Here is a 14,485-nt window from a genome sequence, read left to right as displayed (position 1 = left end):
AGGTAGACAGGGAGAGATAAAAAAATGGTATGGGAGACAGAGGACTCAAAGAACTTATATGTACAACCCATGAACATGAACTAAGGGAGGGAATGCTGAAGGGATGGGGGGCAAGGTGGAGGGGGGATAGAAGGGGAAAAACTGGGAGAACTATAATAGCATAATCAATAAAAATATTTTTAAAAATAATAATAAACATTAACTTGTGCTTTGTATAAATTACTGTATACAACCTTTAATATTAAAAATGACATCTTTCAAAAATTTTACTTTATAGAAATCTCTAACACTAGTTCTGAAGTTTTACTGTCTGCTGCTTGAAGTCAAGAGGACTAAATTCTTCTGTATCTAGAAGGAATAAGAATGACAAGATTATAAATATAGGTATTTATAAACTGTAAAATTACAACGCTCTTCAGAAGTCAGACTGGAATCAGGAAAAAGCTCATTTCTTCCTGAGATCTAAAATACCTTAAAATAATTGTTTTTAGTTTAATGGCTAGGTTTTAAATGCCAAAGTTACCCTTCCAAAAATACATAAATTAATTACATTGCCATATAAAAATTTCCTGCCTTTTCAATCTTTTCTGTATCAGAAATAAGGGAATCCCCATAAATTTCATTGAGAGTCACTATTAGTTTCTGGCGCCAAAGGATTTCCTTTCCTTTCTTTCTATTATAATTGTTTCCTGTGGTATTTTATCCATGCTTTCTATGTGGTTACAGAAGGCAGAAGGACTGTATTCAGTCTATTACAAACCCAGAATAGAAAGTCTTTTAACAAAAAATTTCAAAAACGGTCCTTGTAGTCTAGTATTAATAATAAAAGGGTAAATTAATTCTGTTCACCCAAATCAGTATTTTCTCCTACTTATCCTTTCTAGTCACAAATTCCATTTTCTCTTTTACAAATATCATAACCTTCTTATGCTTTTGCCCTTTGCCTTTTACTGGAACAACAGAAATTTTTGTCACAGTGTAACTTTTTAAATATGACTACCTCCACTGCGCTGGTGTATGGGTGTAAAAGGCTACTGCGAAATGCTCCCAGAATCTGGAGAGAGAACAAGATTGATACAATGGATGAGTTGGTAATCTGCAGCAGTACTTCATAAACATGTCATAATAGAAACAGTATGAAAATGGTGCTTACAAACACTTCATTTTCAATCCCAATTTCCCACTGAGCAGGTGGCCTCAAGTAAGCTATTTAACCTTCTCATGCTCAACCACCTTTATGTTTAAGAAAACAGGACTACCCATCTTTGGGTTATTTTAAGAGAACTTAGTAGGCACTCAATAAGTAATAGCTATTATCATCTTAAAGAATGCTTATGAATGTTTTCTAATCAAAATCAGAAAAATCTACTAATTCAACTACTACCCCTAAGAAGCTAGAGCTAGAAAGATAATCCACTTTCCACACCAAAATGAGAACTAAGTATTATTCAGTTAAAACTTAACTTTAATTATTTAAAATTTTGTAATGTAGTACATATTTAATCCTAGAACATCTAAATTCCATTTCTGTGTTTGAAGAATTGCCCTCTGGATGAGTCTTAGTGGGAGCCAAAGGCCGCCTTCCAGTAAGTCAGATGTGCTCAGCATCCACTGGTCTACCTTTGCAGGTTCTGCGAGTCAGATGCAACCTCCCCTGCCACCCAGTTCATTTCCCACCTCCCCCACAGGACGCGAACTGGGAAGTCAACCATGCAAAGAAATGAGGACTTTATGAAATCCATCCTGGTAAGAGTGGCACCAGCAGCAATCTTCCAATGTCTAATGCCAAGAGATAAACTCTCTGCTTTCAGTGGCACTGTGCTGAAGCACAAGTTACCTATTTGTCACCTCCTGTAAAACATACATGCTCTATCTTCACAATCCAAAGAGAAAGAAAGAAATGAAGACAATGTCTGAGAGTTGGTTTTCTAAGTTCAGAAGATTCACTTTTTCCTCCCAGAAGATTTTATAAAGCCAATCTATACATAGGTAAGTTTCTACTATATTATACATTATTCTGTTTAAAACATTAAATAACATTTAGTACACTGGTAAATTTAATTTTAACCACAAGTTCTTTCTACCTGATAAGTACAATTTCTCAAGCCTCCAACCAACAAGCTACCCAGATACACATAAGGATGGAAATGAGAATGCAGATAATATTTATATTTCTTATTAAAAAACAAAAGTCAAATGTATATCTTCACAGCTTCATTAAAATTAGTTCCTAATTACTACTCCTAAAGTTTTGTTTCAGGTACAAAGTATATTTAGGTAAGAAATACAGAATGATGATGTTGTAAAGAAAAAGAATTTCTCCAAAGGAATAAAAGTTTTCTTGCTGATATTTCAAAATATTGACATACCATATAAGTGTAAAAAGTATTAATCTAAGCATATTGATGCCCCATAGATATTAAGTCAATGTGCAATATTGGGACATATTTGTAATATATCTGATCCAATTTTACCTAGCCTCAATTTTTAATTTATTTTTAGAGTCAGCATTGAAATAGTAGCTATCTATACTCAATGTCCTTTCAAAAGTCATATCAAAATTCAATAGACTAACCCACAATACCAGCTTTGGCAGGGTCACGGTTGCTTGAAATCAACTAAGAACTTAATTTAACAATCGCCTGTACCTGGAACAGTAATAACACAAATATTCTTGAGGATTCTTATCCACACATTAACCAAAACATTTTGGAAATGTGAAAGCTATCATACAAATGGCTGATATTTCTTCAACACTTCTCTAATACATCTCAAATAACTGATTTTACAAATACTATTTGTATTCACCTAAAATTGTTCACCTTCCATAACAACACCCAAATTTCAATTCCCAGTCTTAAAAATTGAGTTACTTGGAATGAAGCAATGTGTAGGGATCAGGTGATGGGGTGACTGCAGATATTTTTGCATCCAGAGTCAAACAAACTACCTTAAAAAATGGTACTTTTGAGACAACTGGTGAAATGCAAATGTGGACTGGCAGTTAGGTATTATAAAATTTGTTGTTTTAGGAAGTATGGTAATGGTGTTATAAGATTGACTATATTAAGTCCTCTTTTTTAAGGGAAACGTAAATATTTAGAAGTGACACAAAAACGTGACAGAAGTGGCATTGAAATACTATACTACAGAAAGCACAGAGGCAATTATGGCAAAACACTTATAACTTTTAAATGGAGAAGGAGTCATATTATTCTATTTTTATGTATGTCTATTATTTAACATGTCATATTTGTTATTTATGTTTAAATTTTTTCATGGAAAGAAAGAGAAAATAAAGAACCAAAGAAAGAGTAAACAGAATTACCTTTTCCCAGTCAACTCAATATGACCTTTCTTATTGAGGATGAGCTTGGAATCATTATATCCCCATCCATTCCATTTCAAAATTTCTTGCCTAATAATAAGAAAAAAAATATGTAAATGAGACCTATGCTAAACATCTCAAAACTAAACAGTGTATCACTGACTATTAAATTTCATAATTATTTAAAAGAAAACCGTATCCTACTATACTTGTTTTTAAAAAATGAATGCATACCACAATGTCTATGTATTAATATTCCCAAATATAGAATCACTCTAATGAGCAGCACCTGTTTCACAAAGAGCTATAAACACTAAATTTAATGCAATCAAAGAAATACGGAACAAAGGAAGAATACACATAGAGTTAAACACACTTTACTTTGTACATTACTGAGTTTATATCATAGGGTGGCCTAAACATTTTGTAATTAAAATAAATTTACTCAAATAGGAAACATATTTTTATATATATTTTAAAAATTACAATTATTAATCTTCTACAATGAAAAAGACAAATTTACAAAGTAGGTTCCCTAGTACTGACACTACTAGTAATAGACACTTTTACTGCACCGCCTTATAATCTGAGTGCTGGGTCTATAACCATGCTAAATCCTCCAACTTCCATGCAACTCCAATTTCTCCCTTGACCCAGATATTAACATTAACATAACAGTTGATAATCATACTAGTTTTCACTATTCTAAAACAATATGGTATTTTTAATATCCAAATGCAGTTTTCAGTTTTAAAAATAATGTTCCTCAAAATCAATGGCTCACTCAGTCAATCTTGCACATTATAGGAGAATAGATAGGTCTGAGCCCATGCAGAACCCAATAGGCAACCAACCACATTTCCGTGTTGTGTCAGATTTTATTACGTTTTATTTATTTTTTAAAGACTTTTTACTTATTTATTTTTAGAGCAGGGGGGAGAAACATTGATGTTTGAGAGAAACATCAATCGGTTGCCTCTCACACGCCCCCAGCTGGGAACTTGGCCTGCAACCCAGGCATGTACCCTGACCAGGAACTGAACTGGCAACTCTTCACTTTGTGAGACAACACCCAACCCACTGAGCCATGCTGGTCGAAGCTTATTACAAGTTTTACCATGATGTCCTAGTAGTACATCTGGACTATTGAATAAAGTCATAGCAGTTTTCAGTCAGAGATCCAAGATGGTGGTGGAGTAGGTGGAAGTTATATTTACTTTCTCCCAGGACCAAACTGGAATTACAACTAAAATATGGAGCTATCAACCTGCATAATCAACTGAAGACCAGCAGAACAGAAGTCTTATAACCAAGGATCTACAGAAGAAGCCACATCAAAACTGGACATCAACTAGCCCCGCCCTCCCAACTGCGAGGGACCCCACCCTGCTGAGCTCGGCTCTTCAGCAGACCCCAGCAGAATACGGGGCATACTGAGATGTGAGGCTCTAGGATGAGGGACATTTTGCCCTCAAATGCCCAACTAATGCAGAGCCCTCCTTTCACACAGCCAAATCTTTGCCCATTTGGGCCTGATAAAACTCTATTGGCCTCACCCTAATAACTCCCCCTCAAACCTTTTCTCAAAACAAGAGTTTGCAGGCACCCAGTGGGTGGTAGCTAGACTTGGCATACTGTAGGACTTTTGCTGAGTGGCCTAAAGGCCCAACACTGGCACCGAGTTTGCCTGATGACTCACTGAGAACCTACCTTATATAACTCAAGTACTGCCAGAGGCACTATGAGTGAATGAGCCTAACAGGCAGCCAAGCAGGCAAAAGCAGGCAGAGGCAGATCTTGGGGTGCTTTGGGCCTTGCACTAACCTGCCACAGAGCTCAATGTTGGTGTAAGCTGGCTTTGATGTGCTAGTTGGTCCTTGCCACAGATACCCAGGGCCAGGAAAGGCAGCCACAAACTGTAGACCTCTTTGTAGCTCCAAATAGGTTGCCCAAGGCCAGTCACATGGAGCATCTGACATTGACCTGTACCAGAGTCCCACTCAACAGGTCCTAGAAACAACACACCACGCTGCCAACTTCAGACAACATCAGAACAGGATCCAATTAGCACCACAGGCGGCACAGGCAAAGAAAGATCTCGGCAGGCACTATAAGCTGCTGAGGCAAATTCAGCTTTGTGTGGTCAGCACCTGCACAACAGCTCACATGCTGTGGTCAGGGTGGAGCCTCAAAGTCAACCAGCAAGAGGGTCAATCCCACGTGTGAACAGGTCACTAGCAATCCAGACTCAATGACAACAGGAGGGCTCACATAACCTACACCAGGGACTGCCAGAGCACCCAACTCAGAGATCATGGAGACTGTTCCACAGGATTTCAGAGGACATTTACTACATAAGGGTACCCTATCAAGATGGAAAACAGAGCAATCTACCTACAAAAAAACAAACACAAAGTGACAGCCAAAATAGGGAGACAAATAAACATGCCCCAAATAAAACAGGAAAAGTTGGACCTCCGGCCAAGATGGAGGTGGTGGTAGACACACTGTGCCTCCTCGCACAACCAAAATAAGGACAACAACAATTTTAAAACAAAAAACAACCAGTGCCGAGACAAAAGAAATGGCCCAAATGAAAGAACAGATCAAAGCTCCAGAAAAAATACAACTAAGTGACAAAGAGATAGCCAACTTATCAGATGCCCAGTTCAAAACACTGGTAATCAGGATGCTCACAGAACTGGTCGAATCTGGTCTCAAATTAGATGAAAAAGTGAAGGCTACACTACGTGAAATAAAGGAAAATGTATAGGGAGCCAATAGTGATGGGAAGGAAACTGGGACTCAAATCAATGGAGTGGACCAGAAGAAAGAAAGAAATATCCAATCACGAAAGAATGAAAAAACAAGAATTAAAAAAAATGAGGAGAGGCTTAGGAACCTCCAGCCTTTAAACGTTACAACATCTGAATTATAGGGGTATGAAAAGGAGAAGAGGAAGAACAACAAGTGGAAAAGTTATTTGAACAAATAATAAAGAAGAACTTCCACAATCTGGCAAAGGAAATAAACTTCCAGGAAGCTCAGAGTGCCTAAGAAGTTGGACCCAAGGAGAAACACATCAAGGCACATCATAATTACATTAGCCAAGATAAAAATGAAGGAAAGAATTCTAGAAGCAGCAAGAGAAAAGGAGACAGTTACCTACAAAGGAGTGTTCATAAGACTGTCAGTTGATTTCTCAAGAGACCTTACAGACAAGAAGGGGCTGGAAAGAAGAACTCAAAGTTATGAAAGGGAAGGACCTACATCCAAGATTGCTCTATCCAGCAAAGCTTTCATTTAGAATGGAAGGGCAGATAAAGTGCTTCCCAGATAAGGTCAAGTTGAAAAAGTTCATCATCACCAAGCCCTCATTATATGAAATGTTAAAGGGACTTATCTAAGAAGATAAAAAACATGTATAGTAAAATGACAGCAAACTCACAATTATTAACAACCATACCAAAACAAAAACAGAAAGAAACTAAGCAAACAACTACAACAGGAACAGAATCATAGAAATGAAGATCACATGGAGGATTAGCAACAGGGCAATCAGAGGAGCAGAGAAGGGGAAAAGGTACAGAGAATAAGTAGCAAAGGTGGTAGGTAGAAAATAGACAGGGAGAGGGCAAGATTAGTATGAGAAATGTAGAAGCTAAAGAACTTATAAGTATGACACATGAACTAAAGGGGGGGAACAGGGGTGGGAGGCGGGACAGGATGGAGGGGAGTAAAGGGAGAAATGGGGTGAGGGGGAATGGGGGTGGAGGGGAATAAAGGGAAGAAAATGGTACAACTGTAATAACATAATCAATAAAATATATATTTTTTTAAAAAAATTTTTTTAAAAAGAAACAGGAAAAATCTCCAGACAATAAATTAAATGAGATAAAGGCAAGTGATATACCAGCTATAAAGTTCAAGAAAGTGGTTATAAGAATATTAAAAAAATTAGTGAGAACTTCAACAATATGAAAAAGGAACCCAGTGGGCTCCTGTTGAGCACCAGTCTGTGAACCAAAGGGTTGCTCATTCAATTCCCAAACAGGGCACATGCCAGGGTTGCCCACCAGGTTCCTGGTGCAGGGCGTGTGAGAGGCAACCACAAAATGCTTCTCTCTCTCTCTCTCTCTCTCTCTCTCTCTCTCTCTCTCTCCTTCCCTTCTCCTCTGTCTAAAAATAAATAAATAAAATCCTTTAAAAAATGACATAAATACCATTAAAAGAACCAGTCGGAAGTGAGAAATACATTATCTGAAATGAAGAACACACTAGAAGGAAAAAAAACAGGAGATTAAATGAAGCAAAGGATAAAGTCAATAATTTAGAAGACTTGTAGTCTAGCAAAAATTACCCAATCATAGTTGCAAAAAGAAAAAAGAATTTTAAAAAATGAGGACAATTTAAAGAACCTTTGGGACAACACAAAGCATAACAACATCCATATCATAGGGTATCAGAAGGAGAGAGAGAGAGAGCAGGGGATTGAGAATCTATTTGAAGAAATAACCAAAAACTTCCCTAACCTGGTGGGAAAAAAAAAAAAGATACCTAAGTCCAGGGAGCACAGAGTCCCAAACAAGCGGAACCCAAGGAGGCCCAAACCAAGACACACTATGATTAAAATGGCAAAGATTAAAGACAAAGAGAATCTTAAAAGCCCCAAGACAAAGACAACTGCCTACAAGGAAGTTCCCATAAAACTGTCATCCAATTTCTTAACAGAAACATTTCAAGCCAGAAGAGACAGGCATAAACCATTCAAAGTGATGAAAAGTAAGGACCTACAACTAACACTACTTTATCTACCAAGGCTATTTTTTACAATCGAAAAACAGATAAAGACCATCCCAGGCAAGAAAAAGCAAAGGAGATCATTAGCACAAAATGAGAATTACAAGAAATATTAAAAGGTCTTCTATAAATAGAAGAAAAGTAAAAAACAGAGGAACATAATTATAAAGAATAAAATGGCAGTAAATATGTGCTATCAGTAATCACTTTAAATGTAAATGGCTTAAATGTTACAATCAAAAGACAAAGAGGAGCTGAATAGATAAGAAAACCAGTCCCAGTGTATGCTCTCTATGAGATCCAAGTCACAGGAAGGAAAACACAGACTAAAAGTAAAGGGTGAAAAAGATACTTCATGGATCCCTGACCAGTATGGCTCAGTTGGTTGAGCATCATCCTGTAAAATGAAAGGTCGTGGATTCAATTCCCAGTCAGGATACATGCCTGGGTTGCAGGTTCCTCACAATCAGGGTAGGTACAAGAGGCAACAGACTGATGTTTTGCTCTCACATCAGTGTTTCTCTCCCTGTCTTTCACTCTGCTTTCCCCTCTCCCTAAAAATAATAAAATCTTTTTCTTAAAAAGGAAGGTACTTCATGCAAATGGAAAGAAAAATAAGCTAGGTTAGCAATACTTACATCTAACAAAACAGACTTCAAAACAAAGTCTATAGTAAGAAAAAAGAAGGACACTACAAAACGATAAATCCAACAAGAGAAATATAACCCTCGTAAACATTCATGCACCCAAAACTGGAGCACCTAAATATGTAAAGCAAATCTTGATGGGGAAAGACTAACAATAATACAATCAAAGTAAGGGACTTTAACACTTCGTTGACATCAATGGTGACATTCCAGACAGAAAATCAACAAGAAATCAGCAGCATTAAGTGACACACTAGATCAGATGGATTTCACTGGTATTTTCAAAGAGCATTTTACACCAAAGAAGCAGAATATACATTCTTTTGAAGTGCTCATGGAACATTTTCTGAGATATGCTACATGACAGGAAAAAAATACAAGTCTCAATAAATTTAAGAAGATTGAAACCATTCAACCATCTCTAACTATAATGGTATAAAACTAAGAACAATCATAAGGGAAAAAAACAGAAAAACACACAAAAATATGAAAGCAAAATAATATTTTACTAAACAATGAATGAGTGAACAATGAAATCAAGCAAAAATCAAGACTCCTTGAAACATATGAAATAAGAATGCAACAACCCCAAATCTAGGGGACACAGCAAAAGCAGTCCTAAGAGGGAATTTAATAGCATTATAGGCTTACCGCAAGAAACAAGAAAAATTACAAATAAAAAACCTAACGTTATACTTAAAGGAACTAGAAAAAAAACAACACAGCCCAAAGTGAGCAGAATGAGGAAACTATAAAGATCAGAGCAGAAACAAAATAGAGTCTAAAATATAAAAGGTCAATAAAACCAAGGGCTGGTTCTCTGAAAAGATAAACAAGATTGACAAATCTTTAACCAAACACATCAAGGAAAAAAGAGAGGACCCAAATAATTAAAATCAGAAACGAAAGAGTTGAAATTACAACTGACACCACAGAAATACAAAAGGTTGTAAGAAAATTTATGAACTATATGCCAACAAATTGGATAATCTGGGAAAAAATGAGTAAATTCCTAAAAATATACAATCTCCCAAAACGGAATCAGCAAAAATCAGAGAATCTACACAGACCAATTACGATTAATGAAATTAAAGCAGTAATCAAAACACTTATAGCAAACAAAAGTTCTGGACCAGATGTGTTCACAGATGAGTTTTACCAAAGATTCAAAGAAAACTAACACCTATCCCTCTCAAACAAATCTAAAAAGTTCAAGAGGAAGGAAGTTTCCTAAGCTCATTTAACATGTCCAGTATTATCCAATTTCTAAAACCGGATAAAAACACTCCAAAGAAAATAAAATTACAGGCCAATATCCTTGATGAAGATAGATGCTAAAATTCTCAACAAAATCTTAGCAAACCAGATCCAGCAACACATTGTTAAAAATCATATACTATAATCAAGTGGGAATTATTACAGAAATGCAAGACTGGTACAATATCCTTAAAACAATTACCGTGATACACCACATAAACAAAATGAAAGGTAAAAATTATATGATTACATCAATAGATGCAGACAAGATCCCAATATCATCCATATATGATAAAAATTCAGTAAATTGGGAACAGAGGTATCACACCTCAACATAATAAAGGCTGTATATGACAAATCCACAGCTTGTATCATACTTCACAGAAAAAACTAAAATCATTTTTCTTAATATCAGGAACAAGACAAGGAGTCCACTTTTAACTCTCTTATTCAACACAGTACTGTAAGTCCTTCCCAGACACAGCAATCAGACAAGAAAAAGAAACAAAAATTGTCCAAATTGGAAAGGAAGAGGTAAAACTGCCATTATTTGCAGATAATATGATACTATACATAGAGAACCCTAAAGATTCTCCCCCAAAATTACTAGAACCAATTAAATGAATTCAGTAAAGTAGCAGGATGCAAAATAAATATCCAGAAATCAGCTGGATTTTTATATACCAATAAACTATCAGAAAGGGAAACAAAAAAAATGCCATTTATTGTACAATGGCATCAAAAAGAACTAAGGAATAAATTTTTTAAAGGATGTAAAAAGCCTGTACTTGGAAAATCATAAGACATTGAAGAAAGAAACTGAAAAAGATATATATGTATATAAATCAGTGGAAGTACATACCAGGTCATGGGTAAAAAGAATTAACATCATTAGAATGTCCATACTACCCAAAACAATCTAAGAATTCAACACAATTTCTATCAAGAAACTGACAGCATATTTCACAGAACTACCCATAGAACAAATACTGCAAAAATTTACATGGAACCACAAAAGACCCCAAATGGCCACAGGAATCTTGAGAAAGAAGAACAAAGTTGGAGGAATTACACTATCTGATACTAAACTATACTACAAAGCTATAATAATCAAAACAGTATAGTACTGGCATAAAAACATACATAGATCAATGGAACAATATAGAGAGCCCTAAAATAAACCCACACCTATATAATTAATTAATATTTGACAATGAAGTAGAAAACATACAATGGGTATAGACAGTCTATTCAGTAAATGGTGCTGAGAAAATCAGACAGATATGAGCAAAAAAGTGAAACAAAAACCACCTTCTTACAACATACATAGGAATAAACTCAAAATGCATTAAAGACAAATGTAACACTCAAAACTAAAAAGATCCTAGAAGAATACAGAGACAGTAAAGTCTCTGACATTTCTCTTAGCAGTATTTTTTCCTGATATATGTCCTCAGGCAAGGGAAACAAAAGAAAAAATAAACAAATGGGACTGTATCAAACTAAAAAGTTTTTGCACAGCAAAAAAAAAACCATCAATAAAATAAAAAGACAACCCACTGAATGAAAGAACATGTTTGCCCATTATATATCTGATAAGGGATTAATATCCGAAAGTATAAAGAATTTATACATCAAAAAAAATCCCCGATCTAATTAAAAAATGGGCAAAAGACCTGAATAGACACTTCTCCAAATACAGATGGCCAACAGACATGAAAAGATGTTTAATGTCATTAACTGTCAAAGAAATGCAAATTAAAACCACACTGAGATATCACCTCACACCTGTCAGAACAGCTATAAATCAACAACTGTTGACCAGAATGTGGAGAAATGGGAACCCTCATGCACTGTTGGTGGGAATGCAGACTGGTGGAACCACTGCGGAAAACAGTATGGGGATTTCTCAAAAAAATTAAAAATGGAACTGCCTTATGACCCAGCAATTCCACTGCTGGGAATATATTTGAAGGAAACTGAAACACTAATTTGAAAGAATATATGCATCCCTATGTTCACCACAGCATTATTTACAATAGTCAAGATATGGAAGCAGCCTCCGTGCCCATTAGCACATGAGTGGATAAAAAGGCTGTGGCACATTTACACAAAGGAATACTATTTGGTCATTTAAAAAAAAAAAGGAGATCTTATCTTTTGTGACAGCATGGACGAACCTGGAGAGTACTATGCTAATAAAATAAGTGTCAGAGAAATACAAGTATCAAATGATTTCACTTATATGTGAAATCTAATAACGTAAACATACAAAATAGAAACAGACTCATTTAAGCAGAAAACAGACTGACAGCTGTTACAGGGGAGGGAGTTTTGGGGGTTGGGTGAAAAAGGTGAAGGGATTAAGAAAAAAACAAACCTCACAGACCACAAACAACAGCAGGGTGATTACCAGAGGAAAAGGGGGTTGGGGGAAGGCAGAAGAGAGTAAAGGTAGGGATAAACGGTGAAGGAAGGAGACCTGACTTTGAGTGGTGAACACATTATACCTGATACAGATGATGTATCTAACATTATGTAATTGTATACTTGAAACCTGTATATTATTAACCAATGTCACCCCTATAAATTCAATAAAAATCTTAAAAAAGAAATATGGTGAGCCCTGGCTGGTGTGGCCCAGTGATTTGAGTGCCAGCCTGCAAACCAAAGTGTCGCTGTTTCAATTACCAGCCAGGGCACATGCCTGGGCTGTGGCCCAGGTCCCCAGTAACAGGCTCATGAGCAGCAACCACACACTGATATTTCTCTCTCTTTCTCCTTCACTCCCCCTTTATCTAAAAAAAATATATATTTTTAAAAAAATAAAAAATATTTTAAAATGTGAATATTCTTAATGCAAATTCAATAATGCAGTTTGATGAAAATAATTACAAGGAAACTTTATATAGAAAATTATTATATTAAAACTTCAAAGTATATCACAAGAAAAATGAGTGTGGTAATAAATGTGAAGTAGACTTATTGTGGTGATCATTTCACAATATATAGAAATATTGAATCATTATGCTATACACCTAAACTAAAAAATGTTACATGTCAACTATTTCTCAATTTTTTTATTTTAGAATAAACAAAGATGTACATATTCATTAGAAGGCATTTTAATTCTCCATAATTCTCAAGGAAGAAGAAAATGACAACTTACATGCAAAATTTTTATTACAAGCATAACTCTTCATCCAGTTTAAAGGCTTTTCAAACAGGTGGAACACCAACACAATTCAGCCGAACCAGATGCAGGTCATTAGTTGTGCACCGAAATCCCCATCCATATATAAAATTTTAAAAAACCAAACTAGGAATTCTCTCTTTGAAATTACAGTTTGCTATCGATAAAAACTATAGTCTCTATTCAAGAATAAACTGTTCAAAACTACCTCAAGCCCTGGCTGGTGTAGCTCAGTGGATTGAGCACAGGCCTGCGAACCAAAAGATCATGGTTCAATTCCCAGTCAGGGCACATGCCTGGGTTGCAGGCCAGTTCCCAGCAGGGGACACACAAGAGGCAATCATACATTGATATTTTTCTCCTTCTTTCCTTCCCTTCCCCTCTAAAGATAAATAAATAAAATCTTTTAAAAAATATCTCAAGAGTATCAATCCAGAGACTGGATTTACAGATGAGCCTGTTACAATCTATTGCCCAATATTTTCTTGTAAGTTCACATTCCAGCTCACTATAGAGGGAGGTTTTGGAAGAAACCTTTTGGGAAAAAAATCTCTATAGAAAAACCTCATGACTAATATTACCACTGACACTTGTTTTTCTAATACTACACTTTCTAAAAACAGATTAGGTTATCATCCACTTTGCTTCTTTCATGATTATCTAAGTTATACTTCACATTTATGAAGTATAACTTAATATTTTATTTTTGTCATATACCAATAATTTGCATTAGAATATGTACACTCTAATTAACCCCTTTACTTAATATTTTATAACATGTACATAAATTTTTATGTGTGAAATGCATTTTATTAGGCAGCAAAATTTGTCATGAAGTCTGTACTCTATAAAATGGTAGTTATGGTAGTACACAAAATAGATACAAAAATACCTATATAGCCATTTTCCTTTGGCATTATTACCACTAGGCACTGAGAAATTATTTCAATACAGATGTTGAATTTGGCATGTTTACAAAGCTTAACACTGAGTCATTTTCCTTAAAATTATGCCTTGAATTAAAAAAAATTATTCCCAGATAGCCTCAAAGTAAAAAGCTAAACTTCATTACATGTGGTCATTTTTAGCACTTGATTAAAAAAATGAATCAAGACAAGCAGAAAGTATCTGCTGCTGTACATTAAAAAAAAAATGAAGAGATTCAGGCACTGAAGAATCTTGGGTAACATCGTAAAGAACTTCCAAGTTTTTAACTGTAGGCCAAGGTGCCTTTTTTCACTTTTCATCTCAATCTGAAAA

At 35.5% G+C, this 14,485-nt stretch overlaps 1 protein-coding gene across 3 annotated transcripts in view; it reads right to left on the bottom strand.

The window, feature by feature from the left end:
- AGPS (alkylglycerone phosphate synthase) overlaps positions 1–14,485 on the bottom strand; it is a 148,387-nt gene that overhangs the window by 102,604 nt on the left and 31,298 nt on the right. For 2 of the 3 annotated variants that reach the window (XM_037130012.2, XM_053665081.1), the window contains exon 2: positions 3,329–3,418. The exons of the other annotated variant lie outside the window; for it this stretch is intronic. In XM_037130012.2, the coding sequence (XP_036985907.2) occupies positions 3,329–3,418 (90 nt within the window). The remainder of the gene's footprint in view (positions 1–3,328; positions 3,419–14,485) is intronic. 3 annotated transcript variants of the gene reach the window in all.

The sequence above is a fragment of the Artibeus jamaicensis genome, unplaced genomic scaffold, assembly GCF_021234435.1.
Source record: "Artibeus jamaicensis isolate MK-2021 breed Jamaican fruit bat unplaced genomic scaffold, CSHL_Jam_final contig_391, whole genome shotgun sequence".
NCBI lineage: Eukaryota > Metazoa > Chordata > Mammalia > Chiroptera > Phyllostomidae > Artibeus > Artibeus jamaicensis.
The sequence above is the reverse complement of the archived record's forward strand: the minus strand, read 5'-3'. Positions and strand labels throughout refer to the sequence as shown.